We start from the raw sequence: 14,068 nt of genomic DNA, 5'->3' as shown, positions 1-14,068 counted from the left end.
TCTTTAGCATGTGCATTACGACAGTAGAGAGTGGCGGCAGTCATGAACAGGTTAATAATACGAGGGTGTGCATAGAGTGAGCTGAGGGCCGCGGCATTGCTGTGCATCCATCATTGTGTTAAATCAGAAGAGGATGATTAGAAAACCTAAACTAATGGATTTAGAGAGTTCCTCCCTCGTGGCAACAGCGGTTGGATATAACAGATGGAAAGTGTGCATGCTTCACTCCTGACCAAAGCCTTCTGTTTCCTCGATGGCGAACAGTAGCTTCTCCTTTAACTGCTTGTAGCTTTTATAGGGCGGCAGATCCAGACGGTTGAAGCTGGTGGGGCGAGAAATCAAAGAAACACTTTCAAAGCTGTGTTTAGAGCTTGATTTTCATCTTGGTTTTCATTTTGAGGAGGTCTGCAGAAGTGAATGAATTACACACTGGTCATTTTCGTTGACTGATGCAAAACCATCTTCCAAACCAGGTAACATCTGCTAATAAAATTTCCATATGCATGATTTAAAAGCTTATTTCTTATTACTGTGTGTGTGAACAGGTCTTAGTGAGAGCTGTCAGACATGATTTCTGATCTTACCATGTGTGGCTCCTTGGCAGCCAGTTTTCTTTTCCCACTTTCTCAATACAGAACTTCTGCGGCCCATTGCTCCCTGCAGAAATCACAACATAGCTTCTTAAAACACAAGAGAAAGGACTGGCACTGCATTTAAACTAATATTCTGTGCATGCATTCAGCTGTGTTTATGTGTTTCCATACATGAATAACAAGTTCCCCAAAGATTGTAAGTTCAAATAATAAAATTAAATCTTTTTTAAAAAATCAATACGTTTGATGATGTTAATTATTGGTTAAATGACATGCAGGAATATTAAATATTTTATAATTTTCTATTTTCAAGTTTATTTTTATGTTGATTTAGAATTTTTATGAATTAATTCAAACATGTCGGCCTGGTTTCACAGACGAGGTTTAGCTTAAACCAAGATTAGTCCATAGTTCAATTTGGATGTTTAAGTAATTTGTAGTAACATGCCTTAGACCAAAAAACCCATTACAGCTGTGCATCTGGAGACTAAACAAAGGCACTGATATACTTCAAGATCAATACTTTTTAGTCAGAGACTACGCTTAAGCTAAAAGGGAGGGGTTAAATATCAGAGACAGAATTATATTTTTATAAATATTTAAAATTACTTTTAATGTTTTATATATTTCCCATTTGGGTTTAGTAATTTAGTTGGTGGTTTTTGCCTTTTTTTTTATCATTATTTTTGTTTGTTTTACATGCCTACATATTTCAGAGATATTTTATAGGGCTATATATTTTCATTATTTAGTTTATTTTAGTTTTAGTTATTTTAGTTCCTTGCCAATTAGTTGGAATTATTATTTTTAAATATAATTTTATTTCAGTTAACCTCTTTTTTTTCCCAAGTAACAAAAGTGCTTATATATATATAGAGAGAGAGATAGAGAGAGAGAGAGAGAGAGAGAGAGAGTGCTGTCAAACGATTAATCATGATTAATTGCATACAAAATAAAATAATAAAAGTCGATATAAATACACACATGTGTGCAAATATTTCAGAAAAATATTTTCATACATTAAATATATTTATATATAATATAAATTATATAAATACAGACATGTAAATATTAAATATATATATATATATATATATATATATATATATACTGCATGTACAGTAAGTGTATTCATAGATACATAATAAATATACACAAAAGACATATATTATGCAAAACAACATTTTATATTTTGTAAGCCATTAAACATTTGACAGCACTAATCACTAATATATTTATTCATTTATATATTAATATAGAACCTGGATCAGAACAGAAAGATACTAAGATTACAGTCATTTTAATATATATATTACCAGTGATTTAGCATGACACTGTCAAACTTTGACCCTTACCCATGAGGTCAGCGAATCCCCCGACAGGAAGTCGGCACGTTCCAGTCACAAACTGCAGCAGACGCATTCGCTTCTCATTGTCCATCTCCTTCACAAACTAAACACAGACAGATAAAAGATAAGATGATGCATCTCCAATAGCAATCTGTCAGGATCTCCACATCTGTGAGATGAACAGTCTGACCTGCCAGAACCAGACGATCTGTTTGCTGCTGAGAGTGTAGTGTCTGTAGATGGTGCTCCTCTGCCAGTCGCCCAGATCGATCTCCTGCATCCCACACAGCATCACCTACAGCACAAAACACACGCCGTCTACAGCCGCAGTCACAGCTGGTATTAACAGCAGACAGCTGGAGGTCGGAGGAAAGCCTGTGGATGTTATGAAGTGTGGTTTCTACCTCCAGCTCTTTGGCATCAAAGTATTGCAGGTACTGCTGCGGCAAGACTTCATTAAAGCCCTCGAGAAACGCCTGAGTCTGTTCCTCGACCCCTCGAGACAACCTCCACTCAGCCACCAACCTGCAGCACAAGCACCGACTTCGTGCTGTTCGTCAAGATTCAAAACGCTTGCAATATGAAAACAGGTTTATTAACATTATTTTAGTATATAAATCATAAGCATTATATATATATATGTATTTTTTAACAATGAATTTTTTATTAGATATGTGTAGAGTGCTAGAGGCTTTTTGGTAAATAAAAAAATATATATTTGACATAATATTAACATATTATCGTTTATTTGTTTGAATATATTTATTCTGATATTTATAAATTATATTTATTATAATTTAACATTTTATATAATTATTCGATGTCATTATTGTATGTAATAAATGTACGTTTATATCGATATATACCTATGTGTCTCTTTCTCTCTCTCTCTATATATATAGCAGCTAACTTTGTTTGTAAACCTACAAAATATTTTAAATTATTTTAATACAAATATATATTATATATAACAATAATTAGAAATATTTATAACTAATTTATAATAAAAAATAATATTTATATATATATATATATAGAGAGAGAGAGAGAGAGAGAGAGAGAGAGAGAAATTATAATTATATTTAATATAAAGTCATTATTATATGTAATATTATCTGTTAAACGCATTAGCCATTTTGCAACGAGCCTTCAGCGCGTACTGAGTGAGCGAGCGCCTTACTCTGTCGTGGAAAACGTAGGTTTTAAGAACATGCTTAATGTAATTGAGCCCCGTTACAATATTCGTTCACGAGCCCATTTCAGACAGACCATAATTCCTGCTTTGTTCCAAAAAACATAAGCCCTATAGAGAACCAATTGAGTAAAAACACACTCAATATAAAGAGTTATAGAGTTCCATATAAAAAGTTACATCTTTGTATTTGTTCATAACTACTACAATAATATAACATTTTCATTTTTTTTTTATAAGGAGCTGTTTTTGTTTTATACAGTATGCTGCTAAGAAAACACTATAGAAGATGGGTAAAGAATAGCTCCATCATTGTTCAATGTAAAAAACACTGTTCGTTTTAATTAAAAAAAATTTTAAATCAAGGAAATTTATCTGCCAATTTTTTCTTTTTGCTGTATCTAAAACGTACCGAACCGTACCGAACCGAACCGTGACACCAGTGTATTGTATCGAACCGAACCGTGAATTTTGTGAACCGTTACACCCCTAATATATATATATATATATATACAGTACAGACCAAAAGTTTGGAAACATTACTATTTTTAATGTTCTTGAAAGAAGTTTCTTCTGCTCATCAAGCCTGCATTTATTTGATCAAAAATACAGAAAAAACTGTAATATTGTGAAATATTATTACAACTTAAAATAATAGTTTTCTATTTGAATATACTTTAAAAAAAATAATTTATTCCTGTGATGCAAAGCTGAATTTTCAGCATCATTACTCCAGCTTCAGTGTCACATGTAACATCCAGTCTATCACATGATCATTTAGAAATCATTCTAATATTCTGATTTATTATGAGTGTTGGAAACAGTTCTGCTGTCTAATATATTTGATCAATAAAAGGATAAAAAGAACTATTATTCTAATAATATATTTTCTTTACTATCACTTTTTATCAATTTAACACATCCTTGCTGAATAAAAGTATTGATTTTATTTAAAAAAAAAAGAAAGAAAAAAAATTACTGAGCAGTAGTGTATATTGTTATTACTAAATATGTATATTTTAAAAACATAGCTTCTTTTTTTTTACCTTTTTATTCATCAAAGTTCCCTAAAAAAATATCACAATGTTTGAAAAAATATTAAGCAGCAGAACTGTTTCCAACTTTGATAATGAATCATCATATTAGAATGATTTCTAAAGGATCATGTGATAATGATCCTAAAAATTCAGCTTTGCATCACAGAAATAAATGATAATTTAAAGTATAATACATTTAAAAACAATTATTTTAAATTGTAATAATATATCACAATATTAATTTTTTTCTGTATTTTTGATCAAATAAATGCAGGCTTGATGAGCAGAAGAAACTTCTTTCAAAAACATTAAAAATAGTAATGTTTCCTAACTTTTGGTCTAAAAGTTAACTATCAGCTAACTTTGTTAATCTACAAAATATTTTAAATTATTATAATATAATAAAAAGATATATTTTGTATAAAAATAGTAAGAAATATTTCTAACTAATTTATAATAAAATAATAATACATTATTTTTTATTTCTAATAATAGAAATAATAATTATAATATAATGTCATTAATTTTGCAATAAATGTAATAGCAGATATATATATATATATATCAGTTAACTTTGTAAGCTTAAAAAATATTTTAAATTATTACAATATAAATATAAATTATATATAACAATAATTAGAAATATTTATTAACAATCATAAAAAATTATACATATTTGATATATATATGAATATATAAATAATTATGTATCAAAATAATTATAAATATTTATAACTAATTTATACATAAAAATGTGTACAATAATCTTTTGTTTAATATTTAATATACAATTATAGAACTAATAATTCTAAATGTTATTTTAGAACATTGTCTGTCATTTATCTGTGCTGTATAAGAGAGATATTTAGTTTTACCTGATATACTCCTCTTTATTTTCCTCCGTCACCTGAATGTTTCCTCCATCAGCTTTGAGTTCATGTGTGCTGACTTCTCCCAAAATCTCCTTATCGACCGAGAAAAACATCTCCAAGCCACATTCCTCGACATTATTATCCCTACGGAAAAGGGAATAATGATGCTTTAATTTCCCAGTAATTCATATCCCCAATCCCTCACTATTAAACTCATCCTCACTTGATCCAGATGAGCGAGTTGTAAAACTCCGGGTTGATGGACTCCAGGTCTTTCAGAGCCAGAGGTTTGTTCAGGATGCGCTTATAAAAAGGCAAAGAGAAGCCCGTGTCTATGAACTTCCCATGAAACAGAGCCTGTGTGAGAGAGAACAGAAAGAGTTCAATGCATTTCAGATTTAAGACACTTCAGAGGTCAGTCGTACCATGGCGATGAACCGGCCAATGAACTTGAAGTATTTGAGGTGGTCGGGGTTGATGAAGGAGGCGGGGTTTATCTGCAGGCAGTAGTTGTCTTTGCCGGCGTACTCGAACAGACAGTACATGGGGTTCAAGACCTCGTGAGACAGCAGGAAGAACCACTCCCTGAGACATAAACACAACATTATTGTGTGAGTGTGTGTGTGCATGCATCAACTCAAGTCATCACTTCCTGTAAATGATGCAATGTACCTGGCCACGCCTCCATAGTCAAGCCCCTCCTCCCCAGGGAAAATAATCCACAGTCTCCGTCTCAGATCTTGCGGATGGCAACTCATAATCTAAACAAATCTCAAGCTTCTTTAACGTCTGTCTGCATCTTCCTTAACTTCTTGTCAAATATGAAGCTAAAAGTGTTACTCACCTGCTGAAACGAGTCCTCGAACAGTGTTTTGCGGCTGACGTGGATCTTAATGTGCTGAGGCATTGCTAGTTGCTTCGGTATTAAAAATAGATTTTATTACATAATAAATCACACATGCAAAAACCTTTTTGTTTGCTTTTGTACTATTTTCATGAGCCTTTTACGTTACTCACCTTTAAACAGATCAAATATATGCATTTTTTTTTTTTTAAATGCTTATGCATACTTTCAAAACAAAATCACTTTTAATTGCACCTAAAAACATTTTTCAGAATTTATTATAAATTATTCATTATACTAAAATTAATCATTGTTATTATTAATTATATATAATACATTAATATAAAAAATAATAATTTTTAAACATGAATTTTCACTGACAATTCCGCAAAAAAAAGTTAATTAAAAGCCATTAAAATATATTTATTCAGTTGTTGTTTTTTAATTAACAAAAATTAAACATATATTAAAAAATAGAAAAATAAATAGAAATGAAATAAATATCCCAAACAAAAATGACAAAAGTGCATATATTTTTTTTACTTAAATAAAAAAATAAAAAATACAAAAATAAAACTAAAATAGAAATGAAAAAAAAAAATATCCCAAACAAAAATTCCAAATGCATTAAATGACAAAAAAATGTAACTTAAAAAATAAAATAAAACTAAAATAGAAAAAAAACTCACAAAAATGACAAAAGAAAAAGATAAAATATATTTATTCAGTTGTTTTGCTGAATGAAACTTTTTAAACACTGACTGTAGAAATGAATCGTTTACAAGTCTAACGAAAGAACAACAGTCAGTTTTGATCAGAAGTTTGAAGAAAATAGTGGCAAAGCAACTAAATAACTGTATGTTACTGAGCATTTATGTATGTGAGCTCGTACCTGACACCAGAAGCGGAAATACTGCACTTTGGCTTTAAAGTCTCGTACATATGTGATCTGAGGGCCGTTCTCACTGCAGGGTCAAACAGACAGAAACTGTGACACATTAATACACAATCTGACTTAAAACAAGCGCTGCAGTACACTTATGTGTAATGTTTATATTTCTGTTCACGTATGGCATTTTCAATGTATGCATCTGAGAATGTCACATATATATATCACATTATATATCAAGCTGTTAAAAGGACTGACAGGGAGGATTTTCCTGTACGGGGATCGATGTATGTCGTTGTTCGCCTGCTGTGATCAACGAAATAGGGAATCCCGTCCACTGTGAACCTCATCTCCCAACCCTCCGGCAAAGGCTTCTCATTCAACAACCTGACACACACAAACAATGCATCTTAACAAACATAATACTGCACGCTAGGTTTAACATGATTAAAAAATTATATTCATATGGTAGGGAGACAATTCAGGGTTATTCCTGTGAACTGAGAGTATTAAAAAATATTTGTTATTTAAAATTAAGCTGAAATAAAATAAAATATAAATATTAGATGAAAACATTAACAAAAATGAGAAATGTTGCTTTGGTGATTAACTAAAAATATATTACATGGAAATAAATTAAAACTAAAAAAATATCTCTAACAAAAATGAAAATAGTGCATAAAAAAAAAAAAAATTAACTTAAAAAAATGACAAAAGTGCATTTAAATTACAATTTGTTTTAACTTAAATTAAAAAATAAATAAATATTTAAAAAAAATAGAAATGAAAAAAATATCCCAAACAAAAATGACGAACGCATAAAATTACTTTTTTTTTTATTTACTTAATAAAAAAATAATTAATTAAAAGAAATAAGACTAAAATAGAAATGGAAAAAGAATTACAGGGAAATAAATGGAAATGGAAAAATATATTCCAAAACGAAAATGAAAATAGAGCTTAAAAATTAAAAAAAATAAACATTTATTAAAAAAATAAAAAACTAAATAGAAATGAAATAAATATCCCAATCAAAAATGACAAAAGTGCATATAATACATTGTTTTTACTTAAATTAAAACATAAATAAATACAAAAATAAAACTAAAATAGAAATGAAAAAAAATATCCCAAACAAAAATACCAAGTGCATAAAATGACAAAAATAATGTAACTTCGAAAAATAAAATAAAACTAAAATAGAAAAAAAACTCACAAAAAAGAAAAAAAAAAGATTTTTAAAAAGCTGTATATATATAATAACACTGGCAGTGGATAGTTCGCACCCTTGTGTTCGAGGGTCTTCCCACTGTGTGGATCTCGTAGGATGGTGAACAAAATACATCCTCCGATTACTGTCCGTCCGTTTCTCTGTGGACCAAGCCAGCAGACACACACAGGTTCAAGCACAGACAGCGTGAGCTGCTCTATTATGAGCCTGAAATATGATTTATTAAATGAGAGAGTGTTGACTCACCCCATCCCGGCGGCAGAGGACCCAGAGGGTCAATCTCGTTATTCGCTGTCGGCGCGAGCTGTTCCTGCAGCTGAAGAGACGAGCAGACAGAAAGAGCAAGGACAGCTCGGGTTACAGAGCAGCTGGAAAAGAGTCGTTGTGTTTAGTGATGAATCACTCACTCCGTAGATGAACCTCTGGTTGAAGCGCTGCATGGCTCCCTGCAGCTGACTGCGCTGGTTCTGCCACTCCTCGTAGTTTCTCACCGACTCCAGCGTGGGTCTCTGCCACGTGGTGGTCCTGTTCATATGATCCACGTAATACACACTGCCCATCGGGTCCAGACGGCGCTCCCAGCTACAACACACACACTACAGCTTCAAACAACTTTCACATTTCAAAATTTACTATTTTTTTTTAGATAATTTATGACGACAACAACAATAATAATTATTAATATTAGAAGATTATTATTACTAGTGTTTAAGAGCATTTATTCAGATCATTTAATTAGTACATACTGTTCACTCTTTGTATTTAATATGCAAATAAAACATAGATGTGTCCCTGGAGCACAAACGCAGTTTTAAGTCTCTTGGGTATATTTGTAGCAATACACAACAATACATTGCATGAGACAAAATTATACATTTCTCTTTTTGTGCTCGAGGGTCACATATAAGCAGCGAATGAATCTGTAAAACTAAAAAAAAGTGTTACCCAGGTGGCAGCGGTTCTGGTCTTTCCCATGTGGTTCTTTTCTCAATGTGATCCACGAAGTAAACACGGCCGTTCTGATCCACTCTCTGCTCCCAGCTACACAGATTAACCCAGAAACAAACAGAAAAGACATCAGACTAGATCCATACATGCATCCTGACATTTAGCAGCATCAAGATGTTCAGACTGCATTGGGGCTTGATAGTAATTATATGATGTACCCAGGAGGAAGAGGGCCGTTAGTGATCAGAGGAGCTCTGGGGGGCATTGGACTGGCCCTCGGTGCCTGGTTTGACCCCTGACCCTCAGTTTCTCCGTTCACACACAGCCGTGGAGATGTTTCTGGGCTGGGAGCGCTGCTGCTGTGAGTGGGACTTGAGCCTGCAGACGACGCTAAAAAACAAGGCAGCTTTGCCTTAAAACCTACATTTACACTGACACAACATGCCTTGCCTTGCAATTTCTCACACAGATATACATATCTGACAAAAATCAACACAAGATCTAATTTTTTAGCATCTGATCTGGGCCACTTCCAAATCTGGACATCCGAACTGTTCCTGTTTCATGCCAGATTGCTGTTTGAACTTGTATCGAGAAGGAAACTTAACAAGCTGTAGATAAAATAGCCTAAAACATTTAATTACCGTTATTTTCCGGTCTTTATCCGTTCAGTCAGATCACTGCAGACAATCATCAATCATGTAAATGCTGTCAAAATGGCTAAAAAAAAGGAAATTGGAATTTTGCACTTAAATATAATCAATATTGGAATTAAATTTAAATTTAAAAGACACCGTTTCAGTTCGGAGGAGAAAGATTTTGGCCACAAGGGGGCGCAACGAGCCAAATATTACTAAAGCAATAAAATAACATGACAATCTGTGAACAAAGTTTATAAACCAAATATAATTAATTAAAGTGCTTAAACAAGTATAAACAAAACAGCATCATGTGTGCATAAAAGAGATGAAAGCCTATCACACAGAGCCCTTTTTGCATTTAAAAGCATGAGATGCAGTTTGATGGGGAACAAAACCTGCGATGAAGTCTTAACTTACTTTAATTTGAAATGCTTTCTAAACATAATGCTCTCTTGTGCGAGACATGAGTGCAACAGTGATAGATATCCCACGAGAAAATTCTACAAATATCGGAAATTCGAGTTTTTGCTTGAAAGCATTAAGGGAAAAAGGCGGACCAAAAGTGTGTTAAGTCTTGCAGCCGAAGAAGTTTTAAGTCCAAACACGAATGGTTTGAAAACACATGATGCTAATGCTAATGCTCCTACCTGTGGAGGAAGTAGGTTTGTGTGGCCGCAGGGGGCGAGCTGTTCGGGGGGGTCTCAGAGAGGCGGACCCCGTATTTTGGACTGCATTACCATTGGTCAGCGGTGCTTCATCAGTGATGTCACTGCATGGGGACGAGTCTCGTCTAGACCAACAGCGAACAGATGCAAACGTCCAAATTCAATTTGTGCAAAGACATGGGTCCGGCACTTAAAAGCTGAAAATAACATTTATATTTCTGTTTTCTGTGCATGAAATATAAGCTTTATATCCCATAACCGAAGTGCTAGCATTCAAAAATCTGGCCATAATTTGTATGCATCCGAATAATATGAAATACATTTGCATAAGAAAAGTTAATAGCTAAATAAATAATTTAACTAAAATGTTCCTGGTATTTGTGCATGAAAAAGCATTTTTATATTTCCATTATTAAACTATTTAAATTCAGTAACCTGGCCATAACTTTTTTGAAACTGCATTAAACTGAAAAAAAAAAAAAAAATTTAAAGCTACAAACAAAAATATATATATTTTTTTAAATGCATAATTTCTAACATCTACAACTCTGCTGTTTTATATGCATTACTTTATATAATTACTTTATATAAATTTTATATTCCACAATTAATCTGCTAACCTTCAATAATCTGGCCATAATTAGACTGATTACTAGATTGAAGTTAAATAGAAATTTAAATGCTAACAACTAATATGCAATAACATATGCTAACAAACATAAAATTAACTAAACTAAAACATATATAAAAATAAATATAAATAGTATATAAATAATCTGGCCATAACTTTTATGCATCTTATTTTAAATAAAAATGATGAGAACATATAAGAGCGGATAATATAAAATGTTTATTTTTTTTAAGCTATTATGTATCAATGAATGATGCATTATGATGTCTGAAAACCTCAGTCAACATATTTCCCTGGAGATCTAATTTCACCCAGAACAAAAACAAACGGAAAGAAGTAAGATTCAAGCTCTTTCTACACATATTACAGTAATATTTTACCTTCCTGCCACATTCTCCCTGTTCAGTCTGGATTCTCCATTTAATACAGCATCTGTGACAGAAGAGAAACATTACACAACATCACGTGTGGAAATCAATATCTATTTTAAACAGCAAATGATCTAAATCTATTAGAAAGGATTAAAGAAGGTCTCAACTGTGCTTTTGTTCCTCAGATGCAAAAGTCTCGGGATCCACCTGCAGTCCATCGAGACACACGGACAGATCTCCAACCATCTCTCGGTCTGAAGTCAACTGCAGCGTCTGCACCACCTCACAGACTGACACACACACACACACACACACTCCTTACAACAACACTACTTAAGAAAAAGCAGCATCCTGACTGATCAATGCATTTCCATGACATTTCCAGGGAATACCGAATAAAAATATTGTTTCAAAACATTTAATGAACGACTCATTCTGACTGAGTTATAAATAGATTTAAAAGTTTTATTCCCAATAAATGCAGTCTGCAAGCTTGTTTAACCACAAGAATAGCAATAAAAAGCTGATTAAATAAAAGTAAGCTTTTAAAGCATATTTATTCATAGAAGCTTTCATAAAACTTCATTAAATTAATTCATAAAACTATTAAAATTACAATTTTACATAAATGAAATGAAGCTGAAATAAAATATGCATTTAAAAAAAAAAAAAATATTACCTTGAAATACTGAAAGCATTCAAACTAAAATAAATGTAAAAATAAATATTATGAAGACAGTTTAAATAAAACATAAATATTACTAAAACCCGAAATAGAAGTTTAAAAGATATAAAAGATATAAAAAAATAATATAAATAACAAAAAAAAAAAAAATCAAAAATAAATATATAAAAATAAAAACTAATTCAAAAATATTAATAAATAGTATAAAAGTAAATAATAGCAAGCAAATAATTATTTTAAATAAAGATTTATTCACAAGAATGTTTTGCTCACATATCAGGCATCACTGCAGTCTGCAAGCTTGTTTAATCACAAGAATAGCAATAAAAAGCTGATTAAATAAAAGTAAGCTTTTAAAGCATATTTATTGATAGAAGCTTGACCTGGAAAGCTAAATGGGCTTCACGAGGTAAACAAGCTCACAGTGACACTTCAGGTCACAGGAAAAGGAAACGTTATCCTGGTCTGGGGCTACTCAACGCCCTCAGACAGTTCTGTAATACGCATTAGCTGTGAGTCATGTGACCGAAGTATCTGAAAAGACTCTTTGTTTGGTGCAACTAGTCCATTCTCCATTACAAAGAGGCAATAAAACACACACTACAGAGCCTGACTCAAAAAAGAGATTCACACACAAGTGGAGAATATGGAAACTCACTCTTCAGATTGTTGGCTTTTAAGGTGTCGCTGACCTCCAGAGAGGCCATGCCCAGCAAAACGTCCGATTTAAGTGTCTGATGACTCCAAACACGGAAAATCAACTTGCTGAAAGGAGTGACGATCCTATAACAACATGATCAACAGAGGAGCGCTGTTACAGCGACATGAACATAAAACGATTCAAATCAACATTTTATTGGAAGCTGAAATAAAATATGCATTAAAAAAAATACAATTTTAAATATGGCCTTGATAAAACAAATGTATGAAAAAATATTCTGAAAACAATTTAAATAAAACATAAATATTACTAAAACTGAAATAAAACTTAAAAAAATAATTTAAAAAATAATATAAACGACAAAAAACAAAAATATCAAAAAGAAAAGTGAAAATATAAAAATAAAAGCTAATTCAATACTATAAAAGTAAATAATAACAAGCTAATAATCAGATTTATTTCTAGTCTAATATAGAATATAAATATTAATATTGATTCTGGATCTGTTGTGTAACTTATTTCAGCTCGTATTTCATTCTTACACAGTGAGAGACTGTTTCCAGTTGGGAGTGTGTGTGTTGGTGCATCTCTCCGTTTTCTTGGACTGGCCGTCCACACACACCTCGACGTAAGGACTGGGTCCAAACCAATTCTTCTTACTGTCCCGAAGCTTAGCGGACAGAACTGACAAAAGATGACAAATATAATCCCGTTATAATCTATCAAATCCATCAAAATGTTAGGGCTGCATTGCAATGAGTGCATAGAAAACAATAACCTTTTGTAGAAAAAAAACTTTGTGAAGCTCACCTGTTATCTGAAGTTGAGCCTTCATTGTGTGGCCATTGAAAACACTCACATCTGAAATACACAAATAAATATTAAGTTTCATCATCGCAAAAACTCATGAACTGAGATAAAAGGTCAACTCACTTCGTCAACAACCTATTTTACTTCTGGACCGCAGAACAGTTACGAGCGAAACAGGATATGATGTAATGTTGACGAAGCCACTCTCACATGGTTTTTACTGGCTGGTCGGTCACTAAAGACACATCTGATGTCTGACCAGTGCTGTGTGCGATGTATGTCTGAGGTAACAGCTAATCTCACAACACAAGTCTGGAGTAATCCTTGTTCAGATTACTGATGATGCAGGAGTCAGTCTGTGCACTGAGAGGAAGTGCTGATGAACAACACTGACATTCACAACAAGCCCAATGACATTCTACTGATGAACCAAAGAGAACAAACTCAACTTCAAATCAAGTATGATTTGGGACAAACTGTAAATGTCAACATCAAATGCTGCTCGTAAACCAATAAGTCATTTCACCAGGAAACAAAAAGAGCTTTTTTGTTCAGATTTTTGTACTTGCTCGGCTGATATTTTAAATAATTTTAACTAAAACTGAAAAACAATATATATATATATATATATATATATCATATATATTAT

The 14,068-nt window shown here is 32.3% G+C and overlaps 1 protein-coding gene across 1 annotated transcript; it reads right to left on the bottom strand.

Moving 5' to 3' along the window:
- Positions 1 to 159: 159 nt before the first annotated feature.
- Positions 160 to 13,802, bottom strand: LOC132160711 (E3 ubiquitin-protein ligase Itchy-like). The gene is made up of 23 exons (XM_059570371.1): positions 13,420 to 13,802; positions 13,152 to 13,293; positions 12,607 to 12,731; positions 11,431 to 11,553; positions 11,273 to 11,324; positions 10,244 to 10,386; positions 9,174 to 9,345; positions 8,953 to 9,048; positions 8,415 to 8,589; positions 8,254 to 8,323; positions 8,063 to 8,147; positions 7,035 to 7,163; positions 6,780 to 6,852; positions 5,888 to 5,959; positions 5,716 to 5,804; positions 5,469 to 5,628; positions 5,267 to 5,400; positions 5,047 to 5,187; positions 2,347 to 2,467; positions 2,133 to 2,237; positions 1,949 to 2,045; positions 585 to 657; positions 160 to 322 (listed from the first exon to the last, which is right to left on the bottom strand). The coding sequence occupies exons 1-23, from the start codon at positions 13,502 to 13,504 to the stop codon at positions 223 to 225; spliced, it is 2,562 nt and encodes an 853-aa protein (XP_059426354.1). The 5' UTR covers positions 13,505 to 13,802; the 3' UTR covers positions 160 to 222.
- Between the last annotated feature and the right edge of the window lie 266 nt (positions 13,803 to 14,068).

Source organism: Carassius carassius, chromosome 17 (assembly GCF_963082965.1).
Source record: "Carassius carassius chromosome 17, fCarCar2.1, whole genome shotgun sequence".
Lineage (NCBI taxonomy): Eukaryota > Metazoa > Chordata > Actinopteri > Cypriniformes > Cyprinidae > Carassius > Carassius carassius.
This window is presented reverse-complemented; position numbering and strand designations above follow the sequence as displayed.